This window comes from Aquarana catesbeiana, linkage group LG05 (assembly GCF_042186555.1).
Source record: "Aquarana catesbeiana isolate 2022-GZ linkage group LG05, ASM4218655v1, whole genome shotgun sequence".
Lineage (NCBI taxonomy): Eukaryota > Metazoa > Chordata > Amphibia > Anura > Ranidae > Aquarana > Aquarana catesbeiana.
The window spans coordinates 601,815,697-601,835,870 of NC_133328.1; the positions used below are offsets into that span (position 1 = coordinate 601,815,697).

Sequence of the window (20,174 nt, forward strand, 5' to 3'; positions counted from 1 at the left end):
TTTATATAATTGCTGGTGTATTCCTTTTGGTTTCTGCAGAGTTAAAAGTGCTGAAGGTGTACATTGAGTTCTCCCTGGACCAGCCGAAAGGTGGCCTTCATTTTGTTGTTCCCAATGTGGAAGGCAGTATGGCAGAGAGAGGGGCTCATTGCTTTTCCTATGGATACCAGAATTCCACCAGGTAAGCCGTAGTCCTGTTGGCTGGATTTGAATTGTATTTTAAAGCAGAGCTTAATTTTTACAAATGAATTACAAAATAAATTTCCCCAAAGTTTAAAAATAAAAAATTCAGTTTACAATGCCTACACCCTGTCTCCCCCGATAGTCTGCTCTGCTGATGACTCCTGAAAAGTGCACGCTGCTGCTGCTTCTTCTGGGTTGAATTCTGAGCCCTTTATTTTCTTGCTGTTAGGTTTTGGTTCCCGTGTGTGGACTCCTATTCAGAGCTATGCACATGGAAGCTGGAGTTCACAGTCGATGCTGCCATGGTGGCTGTGTCCAATGGGGATCTTGTGGAAACCGTTTACACCCCTGACATGAGGAAGAAGACCTTCCACTACACCCTCGCCATTCCAACCGCATCTCCTAACATTTCTCTGGCTGTTGGCCCTTTTGAGATTCTTGTGGATCCTTACATGCATGAGGTATGAACTTGCTTCTTAATCTGTTGATAAAATATTTTTGTACTTTAGGACCATGTTGACCTGCTGCAGTTGTTTGACATTAAAGTTGTTCTAAAGGCAGAAGTTTTTTTTACACTAATGCATTCTCTGCATTAACCACTTGCCGACCGCCTTATAGCAGTTTTACAGCTGCAGGGCGGCCGCACTGCTCAGGATCATGTGTGTGTATGTATGTATATATATATATATATATATATATATATATATATATATAAAATGTGTGTGTGTGTGTGTGTGTATATATATATATATATATATATATATATATATATATATATATATATATATATATATATATATATATATATATATATAAAATCTTCTCCTGCACTTCCGGGTATCGTGCTCGAATGCGCACCGCTGGAAGCTCACTCCCACTGTGATTCTACACAGCGTGTCCCAATGTCTGCCGGCACCCGCTGATTTTTCGGTACACAGGCAAAACAGCGATCTGCCTATATAAACAAGGCAGATTGCATTCTGTTAGTAAGGAAAGCATGGATCCTGTGTTCCTGCACCTAGTAAGCACCTCCCACACTACATACAGTAAATAACCAGCTAGGCGCACAGTTAACCATTTGACTGCCCCCTTCCCAGCCAGTTTCATTAGTACAGTGACAGTACAGTGATCACTGCTTTAGTGTCACTGGTCCCCAATAAAGTGTCAGTGTCCAATTTGTCCTGGGCAATATCGACTGCGATAAGTCACTGATCGCCACCATTACTAAAAAAAAAATTAAATTTCCATAAATATATCCCATAGTTTATAAATGTGCAAACCAATCGATATACACTTAATGGGATTTTTTTATCAAAATGATGTAGCAGAATACATATTGGTCTAAATTGATGAAGAAATTAGATTTACATTTTTTATTAGATATGTTTTATAACAGAAAGTAAATAGTTTTTTTTGTTTTTCAAAATTGTCTGACTTTTTGTGTTTATATCGCAAAAAATGAACGCAGAGGTGATTGAATACAACCAAAAGAAAGGTTTTTTTTTTTTTTTTATGGGAATAAAAGGACAAATATTTGATTTGTGTATTGTCGCAGAACTCTGCAGTTGTCAGTTAAAGTAATGCAGTGCCATATAGCAAAGTATAAATATCTTCCTCCTCATTGGCTCAGGCACAACAGCGGGAGCCATTGGCTTCTGCTGCTGTCAGTCGCAGTGAGGAGGGAGCAGGGTGCTGGGCTTGGGAGCGAGCATGCTTGAGTGCCCCACAGCAAGCAGCTTGCTATAGGGGCACTCGGAGAGGCGGAGGAACTAGGAGCGCTGGTGGGGGACCCGAGAAGAGGAGGATCGAGGCTGTGGTAAAAAGGGCAATTTACTGTATGTTGTTATAACGTGCCAACAGCATTTTAATAGGCTGCTGTTCTTTTTGTCACTGCAACACACTTACAGAAGCATGGAATGCACCTCTACTCCAGCATGCCATAATCATGTTCTGCTTAGTATGTTGCCCTTTCTACCCTCTGTCACTTGTGACTGAGACATTTCCGAGTTATAGCTTCACAAAATGTTTGCTTGAATAATAGACTTTTTTTACATTCTCATTTATTGAAGGAAAATATATATCTTTGACCTTGGGGTTATCCTGACACTTTTAAGAGGACTGAACACTATCAAGCAAAAAACTGTAGGTTAGCCCAGAATAACCCCTCCCACTACCAGCATGCCTTAGTTTTTGCTAGTGTCCTAGGAGGATGGATGGAAATCCCACCTAACTTTGTTGCCATAATTTTTTCTTCGACATGTTTGCTTCAATGAAGACTGTTCTCTGCGTTGATGCTACGTTGAGCTAGCTGGCTCGACCATCCTCAGCTTGGCTTTTGGATTGCCAAGTCCAGACCCCGCAGGACTGGACATTGCAGGGGCTAGTCTGTTAAAGACCTTCAGGCACTGGGTCCTGTGTCAGGCACTTTCCAGACACTGTTCTGGTGACAAGTTATCTGCAAATGCTTTCCAAGTCTAGAACGAGGCATTGCCGGTTCACACTTATGTTCTGCCAATTTGGTGCGAATTTAAAATGGTACACAGTGCAAATTGTGTTTGCCATGTGCAATTTCAAAATTTGTGAGGGGAGTGGTCACAATTGCGATTTTATTTCTATGCTAACTCTAGGCAAAAAGAAATGAAAAATTGCAGTGATGTGAACACTAGACTGAGCTTTCACTCCAGTCCCATAGAGGTCTATAGAGCTGAAATTCGTACCGCATTCGCATTGAACCCTTTTTTGAACTGGAACAAATTTTCACCACATTTGTGAAAAGCCTTCATTGGAAATAATGCTTTTTTTAGATGACATGGGAATTTCTGATTTTCGGATCGCATAGAATTTGCAAAAGTGTGAACCGGCACTCAAGGCTTGCCTTGTCTCTGAAGATTCACTCAGTGAGTATGTTGATCAAGGCTGAGCTCCAGGAGCTCCCTCTTTCATTTAGATCACTGGGGCGCCTTTTAGGCTGGGTTCACACTGAAGCACGGAGCGGCTCCCAGCAGGGGTCTGGTGCTTCCCATTTCAGTCCAAATTTTTGGCTGGATTCAGACCTGCAATGGACCAGAAGACACACAGGACACCTGTGCAATAATTCGCACCCGAGCCTCTCTGGAGATGTGTGAACCGGCTCCATAGAGACCCGGTCACAATCTTCTAACATGCAAATTGGATTCGGGGAAACCAACATCCAATTCGCAAATGTGTGAACCCAGCCTTAAAGTTCCGGATTTGCACCGGTTCTTACAGCGGAAGGGGTCAATGATAAGGGACTGAGCACTGGTGTCATCCACTGACTTCAATTACTGTATTATGTCTGTCTCCAGTTCTCTTCCTTGTTAGCCTGCTGTGCAGTATGTGAGTCTCTAGCTCACAGCCACAGATTCCCTTTTGATAATCCTGAATGTACCCTGTTGGGTGATTCAGTTTCTAGTTGCACCATCCTGAGTGGTTCAGATAACTCGGTTTCCAAGCTTATGGTGTAAGGATTGGCTTCATCCTTTTCAAACTTACAAAGAAATACTTCACTGTCTATGTGAGCGTTCCTTGATCTTTCTGGCATCAGCATAGTTTTCCAATGCATAGCTACCATTCAGTCTAAGGTCATTCTACCTGGTGGAGAATGCGGCCTCGTCTGATGCCAGCTTTGGACATCAGATCCTTTGGGCAGCTCTTCAGCTGTGGACAGGTCTCAGTTTTTTTTTTCTTTTTTCCCCCCTATCAATCTTGTTAGGCCTTTTAAAGTTTGCTTGCTGTGTTGCCCAATACTCAGACACAAGGTGAAAGACGACTTGTGTACCTTCATGGTTGAGTAAGAAAATATGATCTTAAGTACTTGCCCTCATGTCCCGTCCCCCGTCCCCCCCCCTTTTTTTTTTTTTTTTTTTTTTAATTAAAATAACAAACATGTTATACTTGCCTGCTCTGTGCAGTGGTATTGCACAGAGCGGCCCTGATCCTCCTCTGCTTGGGTCCCCCGGCAGCGATCCTGGCTCCTCCTTTTTTTCACGGGTCCCTATAGCAAGCCACTTGCTATTGAGGCACGCGGTGTCTGTGCGCTCCTGAGCTGTGTATGTCTGTGCTCCATTGACTTACACAGTGGGACTTGCCCCCCCAAACACTTTCTCCTTACTGCATTTGATTGACAGCAGCAGGAGTGTTGTATGAAGCGGGGAGAAGAGATGCAGCCATACCCAGTGCTGGATCTATTCACACAGGCTGGGGGGTGGGGAGTGTAGGGAAATAGAATTTTTTACATTAATGCAAGTAATGCATTATGGTAAATATTTTTAGCTTTAGCCCCGGTTCACCCAGGGGCGGCACGACTTGCAGGTCGCCTCACCGAGGCGACCTGCACACGACTTCCACGACTTGCAAAACAACTTCTGTATAGAAGTCTATGCAAGTCACCTCAAGTTGCCCCCAAAGTAGTACAGGAACCTTTTTCTAAGTCGGAGCGACTTGCGTCGCTCCTATTAGAACGGTTCCATTGTACCAGAACGGGAGGCGACTTGTCAGGCGGCTAGGTCGCCTGACAAGTTGCCCCTGTGTGAACCGGCAGTAGGTGTCACTTTAACTGAGGTATGCTGATGGTTGGAGGCGTTATCCTGGGCTGGCCTACCCTTCTTTTTTTTTTTGTTAGCAAGTAACCCATCCTCCTGGTAGATGGCAGTATAACCTGAAGGTGAAAAACTTCCTGTGTCCTTCAATGGACTCCAAGAAAACTGGATTTTTGTACTCCTGGTAAAATACAGTTCTCTATTTCAGTGGATGATTCTGCTGTGAATTAAGGTGGGGTAACATAGCTCTTGCACTGTCTTGACCTCTGCATTGACTTCACTATTGTGACTTCCTTTTCTTTAGGTGACTCACTTTTGTCTGCCTCAGTTACTACCCCTTCTGAAGCACACAACCTCCTACCTCCATGAGGTGTTTGAGTTTTATGAGGAGATCCTCACTTGCCGCTACCCGTATTCCTGCTTTAAGACGGTGTTTGTCGATGAAGCTTACATGGAAGTTACAGCCTATGCATCTATGAGTATCTTTAGGTAAGTGAAAATCCACACTGTTTATTTTTAAAGCTGGTTTAACCTATTCCCACCGATAGACGGCTACAGGGTGTATCTCCAATTCTGGGAGGACGTCCTCCTAGTGCGCGCCTCCCACGCGTTCCCTGGGGCACGCATTGGGCATGCTCTGTTACTGCTGTGTGCTTTGTACACAGCTGATTACAGATTGGAGTAAAGGGCCAATCAAAGCGCCCCTTTAATTTTTGATCAGCTGTGTCCAATCACAGCTGTCACAATGGGGGGGGAGTTGTGCTAATATTAAAATGCCAAAAAGGTCAGTCTAGAGAATTGAGAGTTCTTCGGCTGCACTTGCGTGCAGACTACCCTAGGTGATGTGATGCTTGAGCATCCATGATTGAAAGAACTGAAATCCAAAGAAAGAAAAGGCACAGGGCGGCAGGGAGGATGAAAAGGAAAGAGCTAGATGGTGTGGGATGTCCTCTAGCCTGGAAATGAGGTGGACGCAATCTGAGAAGCCCACAGTGTGCAGTGAAATCAGAGTAAGCAGTTTCAGTATAGTAGATGAGCCTTTTCAACTGTGCAAGACTGAAAGGTAAGGCTGGAGTTCAACTTTAAATGCAACCATTGGTATTCATATTGACCGCAGGTCATATGACGTCGTCGGGTTTGGGCGGTGATACCTCATTCAGATATCTTCTTTTAGCGCCAGCGATCCCGTACAACATAAGAACGATCATAGCGGGGAACCACTGGCATTGGATGCTGACCATAGAGATTTCCGGCAGGCCAGATGTTTTTTTTTTTTCTTGTTCAATATTTCTCTCAATTCTCCACTTTTTTGGTAAGCCAAGTAATGCCTTATCTGTCCTGCAGATGGCACTCTTGGCCTATGGTAAAAATCTTAGTTTGCACATATTGGGGTCAATTCACTAAAAGTTAAATGCCACATGAATGTTTGCATTAAAATAACTCATGCAGTGTTTAACTCATGAATGTGCGATTTACAAAATAACACACGTCAAGTACTGCATGTGAGGCCCTTCAGCTGCAGCATGAAGTAAAACATTCAGCAGTGGTCTTCCTATCATTGCTAAATGTGAAGATCCAGCTCAGGGCCTCAGGTTGTTAAAGTGGTAGTAAACACCACTTTGTGACTCTTACATACAGGTAAGCTTATAATTATAGTGTTACTAAACCCAGGACTCTGCATTAACCATATCTGGTCTCCCACATTACACAGAACATGGAAATGCAATTATTTTAGTAAATATAAACCGCTAAATACCTTTTCTCATCAGCAGTATATAGAAGTCTTGTGACTTCTATCAGTGTTTGGTGAAATCTTGTAGGAGGAGTTTTCATACTGCACTGAGCTATCCTATCAGGGTGCAGGACCCCTGGCCTTCTGTCTGGACAGTGCTGTTTGGCCCTGTGCTGATCACATGCACCCTCCCAAGAAAAAAAAAAAAAAAACTCTACCGGTAGCAATACACACCAAACTGAGCATGTGCAGCCTGACTCCATAGACTGTCTTTTCAGGACATGTTTTAGAGTTAATGGAAGAAGAGAAGGATCTGTGCATATGGAATTAAACAGCCTTTTTACACAATGGACAGTATTAACCCCTTAGGCTCCACAGTGCGTATAACAAGCATGCTTTACTGCATATATAGACTCATTTTAATGTTGCGAGTTTAGTAACACTTTATGCTTATCTGTAGGTAAAATTAATATCTCCTAAACATTCATTGTTTAGGAATATTCACTTGTTTGGCAGACGGTGACATCACTGACACATACGCGTTGAAGGAACAGCATATTCATGCCGTTCCTTCAGAGTTCTGTGCTGCAGCTGTGGTTCCCGGGCTCATATGGAGGTGTAACATCATTGTGGCTTGGCCATTCAAATGGCCGGAGCACACAAACCCAGAAGGAAGACCAGGGGAAGATGGAAGCCTGGCAGTGGTGACAGTGCACTGCTGGAGGGCTTCGCTTTTAAAGTGTTACTTAACCCACAAGAGTAAAATCAGTCTGTATATGCAGGAAAGCATGCTGGTTATACTCACTCTATGGAACCTGAGGAGTTAATCCTCCGTATTATGTAAAAAGGCGGTTTGATCCTGTCTTCTCTTAACCTCCCCTTCTTCCACTGTCCCCAATCTGCTGATAGAACAGAACCTTGGAGGCACTCTGAACATGCTCAGTTTGGAGTGTCTGGCTAATCGGCACTGTCCAGACAGAGGGTCAGGGTTCCTCCTACAAGCTTTAACCAGTGCTCGGCCAGACACTGATAGAAGTCACAAGACTGCTATATACTGCTGATAAGAAAAGGTATTTAGCAGTTTTTATTTACTAAAATATTTGAATTTCCATGTTCTGCGTACTGTGGGAGACCAGATATAGTGAATGCAGGGTCCTGGGTTTCCTTAAGTAACCCTTTAAAGTGGTTGTAAACCCACTAACAAAAAACAAAACAAAAAAAACCTGCAAGACAAAGGCATAATGAGCTAGTATGCATAGTAGCTCATTATGAATTACTTACCTGAGATCGAAGCCCCTGCAGCGGTCCTCGTATACCGCTCCGGCCGGCGACAACTGTCCCAGAGTTTCTTCCGGGTATCGTGGGCTCCTGCGCTGTGATTGGCCGGAGCCGCGATGACGTCCATTGGTTCGGTGCGCATGTGCCGATGACGTCAGCACATGCAGATACAGGGGATATCTCCTAAACCGTGCAGGTTTAGGAGATATCCGGGGTAGCTACAGGTAAGCCTTATTATAGGCTTACCTGTAGTAAAAAGTGGTTGTAAAGGGTTTACAACTACTTTAAGGTAAGTCTTTCATAATGTGCTAGTATGCACCATTGTGCTATTACCTTGTAGGGGGACCGGACTTTTACAGTATATAAAAAATGGAATGCGGGTCTGATATAGAATTTTGGAAAGGGGAGGCCTCAAAAAAAAAACGGGGGGCGAGGTACCCCCCAAAATCCATACCAGACCCTTATCTGATCATGCAGCCTGGCAGGCCAGGAAAGGGGAGATGAGTGTGTGCCCTCCATCCCCTTCCTCCTAAACCATACCAGCCAGGCCACATGCCTTCAACATGGGGGGGGGGGGTTGCCTTGCTGAGGTTGGGGGTATACAGTTTACCATGGTCCTGGGCTCTACAGAGAAATGGGAGAGCCCAGGAACCACTGTGGGTTGCTGTGGCTGGGGTGGTCAGCACCTTCAGAGCCCCCTAAGAGTGATCGGTCAGCTCTAAAGCTACCTGGATTACTTTTACCAGAACGCTTTCAATTACTTAAATTAAATATTCCCTATAGTTTGCCGCTGGTGTGAAGTAGTGAGTTCTCTGAAGACAATTCTTATTGGACACGATTTTAGTGTGTAAGTGATACCTTTTATTGGGTAACTAAAAGCAGAATTTCACTCTCCTCCCCAGCCTGAAACTTAGGTGCAGCTTTTGGCTTGTCGTTGGCAGGGTAATAGAGTAAAAAGTTTTCTTTATTGTCCAAACCTATGAAAATATGGATATCAACAGGTAATGTCAGGCAGTAAGCTTTCAGTGACTGGACAATGTTCAGAGTATTGCTCATGATACCTGCGCTTTGTCTTGAGGTCTGTTCTCTGTGTCTGCACTGGATACTGAATCCAAGACCAAGACTTTACACAATGATTTAACTTCTCTTCACATTGGTGCGGTGACTGGCATTTTTCCTCATTGGAAGAGCAACAATTACCTCCAGGTCACAACTGATTTTTCTATGTGCCACATTTGCAAGGCAGTTCGGAGGTGCTGCATTTTACTGCTGCCCTGTGATGATATGAATGAAGTGTCACTTTGTGCAAGTAAAGTTGATAAAAGGGAACTGTGTGATGTGGTATCGCCCTGCTCCCTTCCGTTCCCCACTGCAGCCCAAATCTGACAGCTGCCCGCATGCTAAAACAGGGCCTGAATGGGCCCTACGTTGAGTTTAAACTCCACCCCTTTAAGTGGTAGTAAATGCTCTCATTATTTTTAGCTACAGGTAAACCTATAATAAGCTTATCTGTAGGTAAAATTAATCTCTCCTCAACGTGCACCGTTTAGGGTATGTGCTAGCAAACAGCATTCGGTGCCGTCCCCAGCGCATGCGCTCTGAAGGAACGGCATGCCCGTGCTGATCCTCCAGAGCTGTGTGCTGCAGCCGAGACGTCATCACAGCTTGGCCAGTCATCCGGCTGGAGTCCCTGAAACCCGGAAAGAAGACTGTGTGAAGATGGAAGCCTCTGCAGCGGTGACAGTGCGTCACTGGATGGCTTAATTTTAAGGAAAGTCTTTCATAATGTGCTAGTATGCAGTCCATACTGGCACATTATGATATTGCCTTGCTGGGGGCGTATTTATTTGTTTTTTCTTCATAGACTTTACTATTGCTTAAAGCCATCCATACATGGATTATTTGAAAATCACCTTGCCGAATTTCGATCCATGTATGGGCAGACTGATTGTACTCAATTTGATCCACCAATTGACTTGGGAGCAACTAGTCTGTCGGATTCTAGGCATGTGATTACTACACTAACACCCCCCCCCCCCTCTGCCCGCCGGTGGAACACAATAGCGCTGCAGGAGGCATTCCCCCATCAACACTGAATGTATTGATAGGGGGAATCAAGCAATTTCACCTGCGGTGGGAGGAAAGAGAATCTAATCATTCTGTGACTAGATGGTTTAATCGCGGTGGGAGACTCGCACTCAGCCTGCAAAAGTGAGTACACCCCTCACATTTTTGTAAACATTTTATTATATCTTTTCATGTGACAACACTGAAGAAATGACACTTTGCTACAATGTAAAGTAGTGAGTGTACAGCTTGTATAACAGTGTAAATTTGCTGTCCCCTCAAAATAACTCAACACACAGCCATGGACCTGTTTTTAAATATTAGTTATAAGTTTGACTTTTTGTTATCTTTTTTTTTTTTTTCTCTCCAGCACAAACCTCCTCCACAGCGCTATGATCATTGACCAGACCCCACTAACTAGAAGGTGTCTTGCTCAGGCTCTCGCACAGCAGTTCTTTGGCTGCTTCATTTCTAGGATGTCCTGGTGAGTTCAGCTGCCTTTATGGAAAGACTGTCTACTCTGGGCCAAATATTATTGCCCTTATTTGTCACTAGATGGCGCTACACGTATTCTGTTTTTTGTGAATGAGCTTTGGGTCCATTACCTGGAACTATTGTCCAATCCTGCTTTGCCTTTCAGTTAAAGATTTATTTTTTAGGGCAACGTGTTCTTACATTTTCGATCTCCATATCTTGTATCTTATTTAGGATCACAAAACGTTTGTTAAAGGAGTACTAAGGGCTCAGTATTTTTTCTGCTAATGCATTTACAGCAGATTAAAAAAAATGTCAACTTCCCCCTCGTCCTCAAACACTTATTTGCTGTCCTTATCACTGCAGCCGAGTTTTCCATGATCCACGCTGTTAGGCCAGCCATAGATGGATAAAATCACTGGCGCCCAGCCTCTCAGCAAGTCACTGAGAGCCTGAGCCAGCCGCTCCCGCCCCCTCCACATCCCAGCATTTCAGTGAGCGCTGGAGGGGCAGTGCATTGAGAACTGAGCAGTCATCGGTCTTTGATCGCTCAGTTCTCAGTCTTCGATTCGGCGGGGGACAGATGCAGCATTGGACTGATGCTGCATCCACCTAGGTGAATGTGATTTAAAAAAAAAACAAAAAAAAAAAACCCCCAAACTTCTCTTTTAACAGACCAAAAAGGGAGCAAACACTAGAAGTTCATTATTGGTGCTTACATACACTTTAAGTAGCACTTACAGGCTTTGTCCAGCAAAAGGAGAGGCCATACACTGTGGAGCTCAGTTTTGTCACTCTGTTCTCTCCTTCTCTCAGCATGCTTCTTGTTTACACATAAGCTCTACAGCACAACGGACTTGGTTCTTGAGCTGCTTCTTCCTTCCACATTCTGAGTTTAGCAATCCAGAGGATTACAAGAAACTATTAGGTCAAATTCAGGTACTTACACTGCTTGCTATTAAAGGGGTTGTAAACCCTCGTTTAAAAAAAACAAACATGTAATACCTTCGCTGTGCGGTTGGTTTTGCACAGAGCGGGCCCCGTTCCTCCTCTTCTGGTGTCACCCAGCGGAGCTAGTGGCTCCTCCTCGCATCTGGTGTCCACGTTGGAGAAGCGCTCTCCTTGGTGGACACCCGTGTGGGCGCTCTCCCGAGTCCTGCATCTGTGTCCATTCGCACAGAATGCAGGTCTCGATCTCGCCCCTCAGCGCTGCATCATTGGATTTGATTGAATGCAGTGGGAGCCAATGGCTGCGCTGCTATCAGTCTATCAAATCAGGACACAAGACACCAGCTAGAGCTGGTGTGCTCGTTCCCAGCCGGAGAAAGATCAAGGGGGGCTACAGCACCACAGAAGGTTTTTTACCTTTAATGCATAGAATGCATTAAGGTGAAAAACCATGAAGGTTTACAACCCCTTTAAATAACAAATATAATAATAAAGTAATATTGCAGCATGCATTCATGTATGCCTTTATTTTTTTCTGCCTATAGTTCAACTTTAACTCGGGTTGTACTTTTTTTTTTTTGTTATTATCTATGTTTTGGAAACATAGATAATATACCCACCATTCTTCTGTTTCCATAATAATAAGGGTACTGTCATCCTCCTGCTGACAGGATCCTTTTGCAATGCTGAGTAGCCTAAATTTCAGAAGAAGACACAGCATCACAGTGCATAGTGTCTTCTCACAAGATTTGGGCTGCTCAGCATTCTCTGATATCTGGCTAAAAGCATGATGACCCTTGCCTAGTCCTGCAAGAGGAAACCGGGGACAGGTAAGTATATTATCTAACTGCAATCCCCAAAGTTTTTCTTTTTCTTGCACTATAATGCGTTTTTGTAGGGACATCTTAAAAAAGCATCATTTCAGACCAAGGTCCTTCACCTGAAGGATTGAAGTCTAGTTACATAGTTATATAGTTAGTAAGGTTGAATAAAGACACCAGTCCATCCAGTTTAACCTGAGTGAGTGTGGGTGCTTGTCTACAATTGTCCCTATCCCTGTACATTGTGTCTCATTGATTAGTCTTGTGTTGGTATTAAAGCGGTTCCTTGTATTCCCAGGTCTGATGAGTGGGTCCTGAAAGGCATCTCTGGTTATATTTACGGTCTGTGGATGAAGAAGACATTTGGTGTAAATCAGTACCGGCACTGGATCAAAGAAGTGAGAATCTCTTTATTTCCATGAATGTCTTGCCCAGTTTACCCGTATGCTATACATTCCCATCCCCCGGGGCTTGTGGTGTATAAATGAATAGAACAAGATGAGTTTAATTGGTGTGTTCATGACTGATGAGTTGCTCTCTTTCATGTGTTTTCCTAGGAGCTGGATATAATTGTAGCCTATGAACTGAAGACGGGTGGTGTGTTGCTGCACCCGATATTCTCTGCTGGAAAGGAGAAAGACAAGTATGTTTATAGGGATGCTTAGCATTTCTAATGGGATCTTCACATTTGTCAGTTTTGTATTTTAGTTCTCTGGTTTGTTTTGTCAAAAAAAGTTTTTTTTTCACATAAGTTTTAAAATTGTAATTTATGTTTTGTCAAAAAACAGAGATTTGATACATCTCAACATGCACAATTCCCATTGTTTTGATCTGCCAAAAATCCAGTAAACTCCATAACTTTCTGTGCAGGACTGGAAATCCCAAACAGTGTTACCAGTTCTGCCCAGATCACTTATGTAGACTACATGATACCACCCCCCATGTTATGGAGAAGGGAAGATGTTCTGTAGTCCTAACACACTTCCTGTCCTAGGGCAACAACACTACTCTTTTAATGGGGGGGGTTAAAGGAGCCACCATATCAAATGAATGGTAAGCTGTGACATATGGAGCAGGTCTGGAGTTCATATACAACTTAACCCTCCTGCCCCAGCACCCCAAAATATAGTACTCACCTGTTACTCCCACAAGATCTACACCATGCGTCCACCAGGAGCCACATAGTCACTACTGCTTAGTCTGTGCTTTTGTGGAGACTGACCAAATGGGATTTTTCTTTGCATACGCAGATAAAGTGAGGGGCCAGTCAGAGAGTTTGTTGCAGCACTTGTATAGCTTCCCATGGGTCACACAACATGGATCTTTCAGAAGCATGGGAAGGGGAGTATTAAACTTTGAGGGGTGGGTGCAGTAACTTAAAGGAGAGCTACTATATAGAAAAGTATGTTATCCTTTAACTTATCTACAGACATGATATGGTTTTTTCCTAATCCAGATTATTTCACTTAAAATGTTTGTGAAGGCAACATAAAAAAATTGTGTAGTACATATCTACAGATTATGCACATATCCCCATGTTTATTCCTTGTTCTGCCAGAAATGCACTGCTAATATTCTTTTGTGGAATTATATCACATACTGTTTTGTGGACTGAAATTGTAGGATATGATGTCAGGCCTACCAAATTGTTAGAGACTAATTGTTCTGTAGTGCAAGTTAAGAACAGCGAGGACTTCTTGAGATTACACAGGAAGTGTAGACAGGACAAGAAAGCCTTACCTTCATGCATGAAGGTAAGAAACCTTTGATGTCATAGAATCCCCCCAGCCACCCCTTAGGCCTCATGCACACGAGACGCAGGTGCAAACTCTGCTGAACACATGTTTTTAAAAGCTGAAACCGGCGTTTAGAAACGCCCGTTTTGCCACGTTTGCGTGCCGCGTTTGCATGCCGCGTTTTACCGCGTTTGTGTCTGGAGGCGTCTGCAGAGAATGACATTTTGCAACCCGAGTTTGGGGCCCCGTATCTCGGGGCCACTTGGTGCTAGGAACCCCCTGTTATAGTGTTAGTCCAACTGTGTTAGCACACCAAATTTGGGGTTCCTAGCACCAAGTGGCCCCGAGATATGGGGCCCCAAATCGGGTCGCAAAACGTCAAGCACTTTTCTGCAGCAGAGAATGACATTTTGTAACCCGAATTTGGGGCACCATATCTCAGGGCCACTTGGTACTAGGAACCTCAAATTTGGATATGTTATAGTGTTAGTCCAACTGTGTTAGCACACCAGCACCTAGCACAAGTGGCCCCGAGATATGGGGCCCCAAAATCGGGTTGTAAAATGTTCCTTTAAAACCACTTATAAACGCGGCTAAACGCCGGTAACGGCGTTTAGCCGTGTTTGGCGTCTGAAACGTGGAAAACTTTTGCATCTGAACCCATTTTTTTGCTTCTTGAAAAACGAGGTTAAACGCAACTGCCTAAAAACGCCAAAAAACGAGACTGTGTACATGGACACATAGGATAACATTGAATGAGTTCAGGGGCAGTTGAAAAAAGTGTCCAACTGCCTCTGAACACGAGTTTAACAGCGTCTTGTGTGCATGAGGCCTTAGATGCTTGAAAACTGCCTCCCATGCTGCCCGGATGTGAAAGCCTGAGTGCTTTCACACTGGGGCGGTGCGCTTGCGGGGCGTTAGAAAAATTCCTGCAAAGCAGCATCTTCCCAAAACGCCCCTACCCATTGAAATAAATGGGCAGTGCTTCCGAAGCATCGCAACACAGGCGTTTTTAACCCCTTCTTCGGCCGCTAGCCGGGGGTTAAAAGCCCGCTAAAATATATATATTTTCACTTTAAAGCTGATCTCCATGCTTCCTACTTGCAATAGTTAGTTTGTTTGGGCCAAGTGGTCTAAAACAAACCATTTCCTAGGCTAGCAGCTACAGTAGCTATTATTGTAGTATTGAACTGTATGTATTTATAAAACCCCCACCAAGATAAAGCGCCTCAAAGGCTACTATTGCAGTAAAAAATAAAATTTATTGGACATCAAAAGTACAAAAAACAATAGAAACCCATTGACCGAGTCAGGCAGCTACCCAAGGAGGGGGGAACTTCAGCCCCCATACATCCCCCTACCCCTCTATCACTTCCAAGCAACTCTCCCACCCAGAGAACCCTCCCCCCACTCCAGTGTACCAAAAGGGGACCCTAACACCTAATTTCTGTTTAGAAAACCCCGTCCTCCCCTTCAAAGACACTAAGAGAGAGGTAGATGGCCTCTTTGAGTTGCTTTGGAGGTTTCCACCGGCCGTTGGAGGGGAGGATGGGTTTTTTTGAGGGGAGATTAGGTGTTACGGTTCTAAAACAGTACACATTGAACAAAAATCGTTTGTTCTGTTCCCTTACGAGAATAATTTTGGAGTTTATTCCTCCAGGAATTTTCGTACTTAAAGTCTGAATTTTCTAATTGGCTGTCGAAAGTTGTGTACACACTACGAAAATCGTATGACAATTCTTTAGACAAAAATTTTGCCAGATTTTCTTATAGTGTGTACGAGTTTTAACCTGAATGGTGCTCATACATCACTGTAGTAGAAGTCCCACAGGTATGACACATGCATACTTATAATGATCCAAGCTGGACCAATGTAGCTATGTAGAAATGATCATACCTGGAATTTATCTGAGTCAAAAAGCCAGCACTTCATATGTTATACTTTACTGGAGCCCCAGAAAAGGTGCACAGTGCCCCCCCCCCCATCCAACCCACCTCACCCCCAGACTTGATAAGAAAAAAAACAATCAATTTGCTATTTGTAGGCAAACCCTCCAATCCATGGCTCTTGGTTTCAAATGGCTTCATTCTTGTAAACAGCCTAGCACTATGTTGCATTCATTATTTTCTAAGCATTGCTTAATCATTTTTGAGATAAAATTGGTATGCTGGACTGTTGGGGGGGGGGGGGTAGAAAAAAAATTCAGCAAAGGTTTGGAGTGTGAGGTTTGCAGGTTCCTGGGCTCCCCTCGCAGACCAGCACCTACAGTGCTCATGGTTGATGTAGAAGAAGCGCATTTACATATATTTGGTATGGTTGATAGGACTGTCTAGAGATTTCTGGAATATTACCTAATGTGACACATTAATGCCTGACTGGTAATTGCCATTAAATCTGTTCCTTCAGAAAGACGTCTGTTGATGTGCTATTTGGAGGGGGTGTTATTCCTATATGAATTTTCCAGCAGTTATACATTAATCTTTATTTAGGCAGCATAGTAAAGGCATAAATAATCCAGTTTGTTCATAGCTGCCTGTTTACAAGTCACCGTTGGAAGTTTTCCAACATAACTGACCCAAATGAACAGACTTTCACCAGTTCTGCCTCACAGCTAAGAAGGCCAAGAGAAAAAATATTCCATTAATCCCTCTGCTAAGAGCCATTTAAGTACATATGTTGGCATGGCTGGGACTTAAAGGACTAGTATACTAAAATGAATAGAACAATGGTGCCCTTGTTAGTAAGGGGACCTTAACACAAAAATAATAGTTATTAATATTTTTCCGTTTACGTATGGGTGATATATCTAAGGAAGTCATAACTTTAATATAAACCTGTGCTGAGGGAAATATAGGGGCTGTCATTGCTGGCCTCCTCCTGAATGTACAAGTTGTCTGATTCTAGCTTCCATATTTTGAAACACTGACCTGGAACAAGTGTAGAAATCACAAGGGTTGGAGTTTCCCTGCACTAACATAAAGTTGACGTGGCTCAGGGCTCCTTCACACCAGCAGTAAAAACAGGCAGCTTTGTGGCTGCAGAAATTTTAACTTGGTCTGCAGAGTTTGAAAGGCGGCACTGCTGGTTTCACTCACTTACTGACCTCAAGAAGCTTGGCTTGCAGTTGGCAAGTAAGCATTGAGACCAAAATGCTTGGTTTGCAGTTGTACTCCTAAAAAGTTCAGGCACTGTTTGGAGAACCAACAAATGGCAGTCTGTGTAATGAATGTTAGCCCTCTGCACCTAGAGTGGAACCAAAACACCAGGGATGGTATTGTGCAAAAGAGCAAACAACAAGATTCCTCTTAATCCAGTGCTGGAGGTGATGTCTACAAACCACTTGAGGCGTACTTTGGAAAAGTCAAAGCTGTCTGTGCCACGTTTTGTGATTAAAAGATTTATTGTGAAGTCAAAGAATTCCAAGAATGGAAAGGGTTAAAATATGGCCAACGAACAAACAATGTTAAACATCATGCTTAATTATGAACCTTGATCTCTCCCAAACCTCGGCAGGTATATCAGGGTCGGTGCTGGGGGCAGCCAAAAGGTGTGTAGGCGCCCGATGTCGCATGGGCATCCACCCAATGGAAGGGATGACTGATCACTGGTTGAACCCTGACGTAACCAATACGGAGTGATGTTGGACCGACTCTCCCCAACAAGGCTTGGGATGGAATGCAGTTGCGATAGTAAAGCGGATAGAAGGCTGTCAGCAGGCCGTAGTCATGCCCACTCGCTTTGGGCGTGGCCGTTTATCAAATCATCTGATTCCTTTCATAAAGCGCCATACCCAAAATGTTTAAAATAAATGCATGCACTCTAACAGTGGCTACACATCATTGTGCTGGCTTCCTGGTGGTTATAATGGCAGACCATTACCATTCCTACACAATGTGTGTCAGCATGGCCACTTGTAGCCTCGGTTGGAGGTGTATTTGATAGGAAGGCAACATAGGAACACAATGGTCACCTCATAACAGGAAGTGCCTTATGGAAGGATCATCAGGTATTCCTTTTGGAAAGATTTAAATTGATTTGTAAAGGCATCTTTGCTTTTTTGTTCTCCTTAACTCCTTCACACCGACCGTACGCAAATTTGCGTTCATGGCTTGAAGGGGTTATATCGGGAATATGCTAAAAGCAGCTTGGCTGTTATCCTTAAGGAGTGGGAAGGGATGTCGTCCCCCCCCCCCCCCCCCCCCCCCCCCCCCCCGCCACCTTCTGCCGCTCTTCCCACCTGGGGACACGATCCGGCGCGCCTGCTGGGTAGGCTGAGACCCAAACAGCCAGATTCAGCTCTGATCGTGTCTCCGATGTAAAATCCCGGAAGTGGCGGCATCCCTTCAGTTTACTCGGCTGCCAATGGCGCCGATTAAAAAAAATTACAATATTCAGAATCGCCAGTTTTGCCGATCTGAATACTTTTAAGTGCAAAGGAGGGATTTGCGGTCTTTTAGACCCCTGATCCCTCCATAAAGGGTACCTGTCACCACCTATTACTGTCACACGGGATGTTTACATTCCTTGTGACAGCAATAAAAGTGATCAGAATTTTTCTGTTTTTAAAGGGACAATGTAAGAAAGAAAAGAAAGAAAGTGCTCCAGTGAGTGAGGGGGTACAGAGCAGAAAGCTGGTGAGTGACAGTCAGCAGCTCTCTGCTCAGGGAGCTGTGAGAACTGAGCAACCGGTGGTGCTTTGATCGCTCGGTTCTGAGTCTCGGGACTGATGCTGCATACAGCTAGGTAAGTATGATTAACAAAAGAGAATCCCATACTTCTCTTTTAAGGTAAAGAAAAAAAAAAAAAACAACCTTTATGCCTTTAGAACTACTATAATGAAGATTGAAAACAAGTTTTAAAATGACATGATCATGTTAATGCTTATAGGGGATTTCAGAGACTTGTTTTACATCTACTTAGTGTCCAGGGACTCTCATTCAACCACTCTCTCTCTTGTGCCCGTCGTCGCTGGTAACTCATAATAAAGTGATCATGTTTCTATGCATATAAATCCTGAAGAACCCCTAAGTGTCATCTGCTGTACCACAAGTGATACCTTCCTTGCACTTTAGGAAACATTGTCTGATAAAGTCAGTAAAGATGTCTCATTTTTGGGAAAGTTCTCACTTTAGAATGTTGTCTAATACAGTAAAACCTTGGTTTGAGAGTAACTTGGTTTGAGAGCGTTTTGCAAGACAAGCAATATTTTTAAATAAATTTTTACTTGATATACAAGCGATGTCTTGATATACAAGTAGCGTCAAGTCACAACTGGGTATAAAAGAGAAGAGAGGCGCCTCTAAGTGTAGCAATATGGTTACATTTAATAAAGGTACAACATTTAGCAGCATATTGCTACACTTACAGGCGCCTCTCTTCTCTTTTATACTTTGTAGCTCCTGCTTCTAATCCCCTTGTGGAGGCTTCAATTTGTGGATGGACGTTTTATGGTTACACAACCTATCACATTGCTATAATCTTTTTATATGGACTATAAACTGAAGGACCTATGAATAAATGGTTGTGGAACGAATCATTTGAGTTTCCATTATTTCTTACTAAAACTGGAGCACTCAGAATCTGGTGCAGCTGTGCATGGTAGCCAATCGGCTTCTAACTTCAGCTTGTTCAGTTACGCTTTGACAATAAAACCTAATTGGTTTCTATGCAGAGCTGCACCAGATTTTGCACTCTCCAGTTTTAGTAAATCTCTTCCTATGTCTTTCTCTGTTACAACATTTATGATGTTTTATTAAATTTGTGTACTGCATGAAAAGGACATTTTGGGATATTTGTTCTTAGAATAGTATTACATCTTTTTTTGTTTTGTATTTACAGTCCATCTTCTCACCTTCATTTTTCCATAAAACACCCTCATACTTTGTCCTGGGAGTATTTCAACATGTTTCAGTGCAAGGCCCACCTGGTCATGAGACTGATAGAAAACCGCATCAGTATGGAGTTTATGCTGCAGGTAAGTGCCCTGTTCTGATGGTATGGTTTTTAAGACCTTGAAAATTGCATTTATCAGCAGGTATTTAAAACATAACTAGAAAATGCATTTCCTGGAGAAAATATGTGAGATTGCTGAATAGCATCTCCGTATCTGCTAGCTGCCTGTTCCCTGAACACACTAAAAAACTGCTAGCTGCCTGAGTGAGAGACAGTGTGAGAGAACCCTTCAAACAAGCCTTTATAAAACCACAACAGTACATGCTATCGAAACAGCGACTTCACCGTTAGAGACACACGGCCTTTGTGAACGTGTCGGTATAAAATTTATGTTGATAAACTTAAAAATGTGGGCATGTCAGCGATTTAAAAAAGAAGTTGGCTGTGCGTTTCGCTAGGAAATGTGAAGAATTTTATACAGGA

General features: G+C 43.4%; 1 protein-coding gene across 1 annotated transcript in view; it reads left to right on the forward strand.

Moving 5' to 3' along the window:
* The window catches only part of TAF2 (TATA-box binding protein associated factor 2), a 164,737-nt gene that overhangs the window by 17,505 nt on the left and 127,058 nt on the right, over nucleotides 1-20,174 (forward strand). Inside the window, exons 5-11 of the mRNA XM_073632181.1 lie at nucleotides 40-181; nucleotides 413-644; nucleotides 5,047-5,231; nucleotides 10,190-10,303; nucleotides 12,361-12,460; nucleotides 12,620-12,705; nucleotides 19,638-19,773. Of these exons, the coding sequence (XP_073488282.1) occupies nucleotides 40-181; nucleotides 413-644; nucleotides 5,047-5,231; nucleotides 10,190-10,303; nucleotides 12,361-12,460; nucleotides 12,620-12,705; nucleotides 19,638-19,773 (995 nt within the window). The remainder of the gene's footprint in view (nucleotides 1-39; nucleotides 182-412; nucleotides 645-5,046; nucleotides 5,232-10,189; nucleotides 10,304-12,360; nucleotides 12,461-12,619; nucleotides 12,706-19,637; nucleotides 19,774-20,174) is intronic.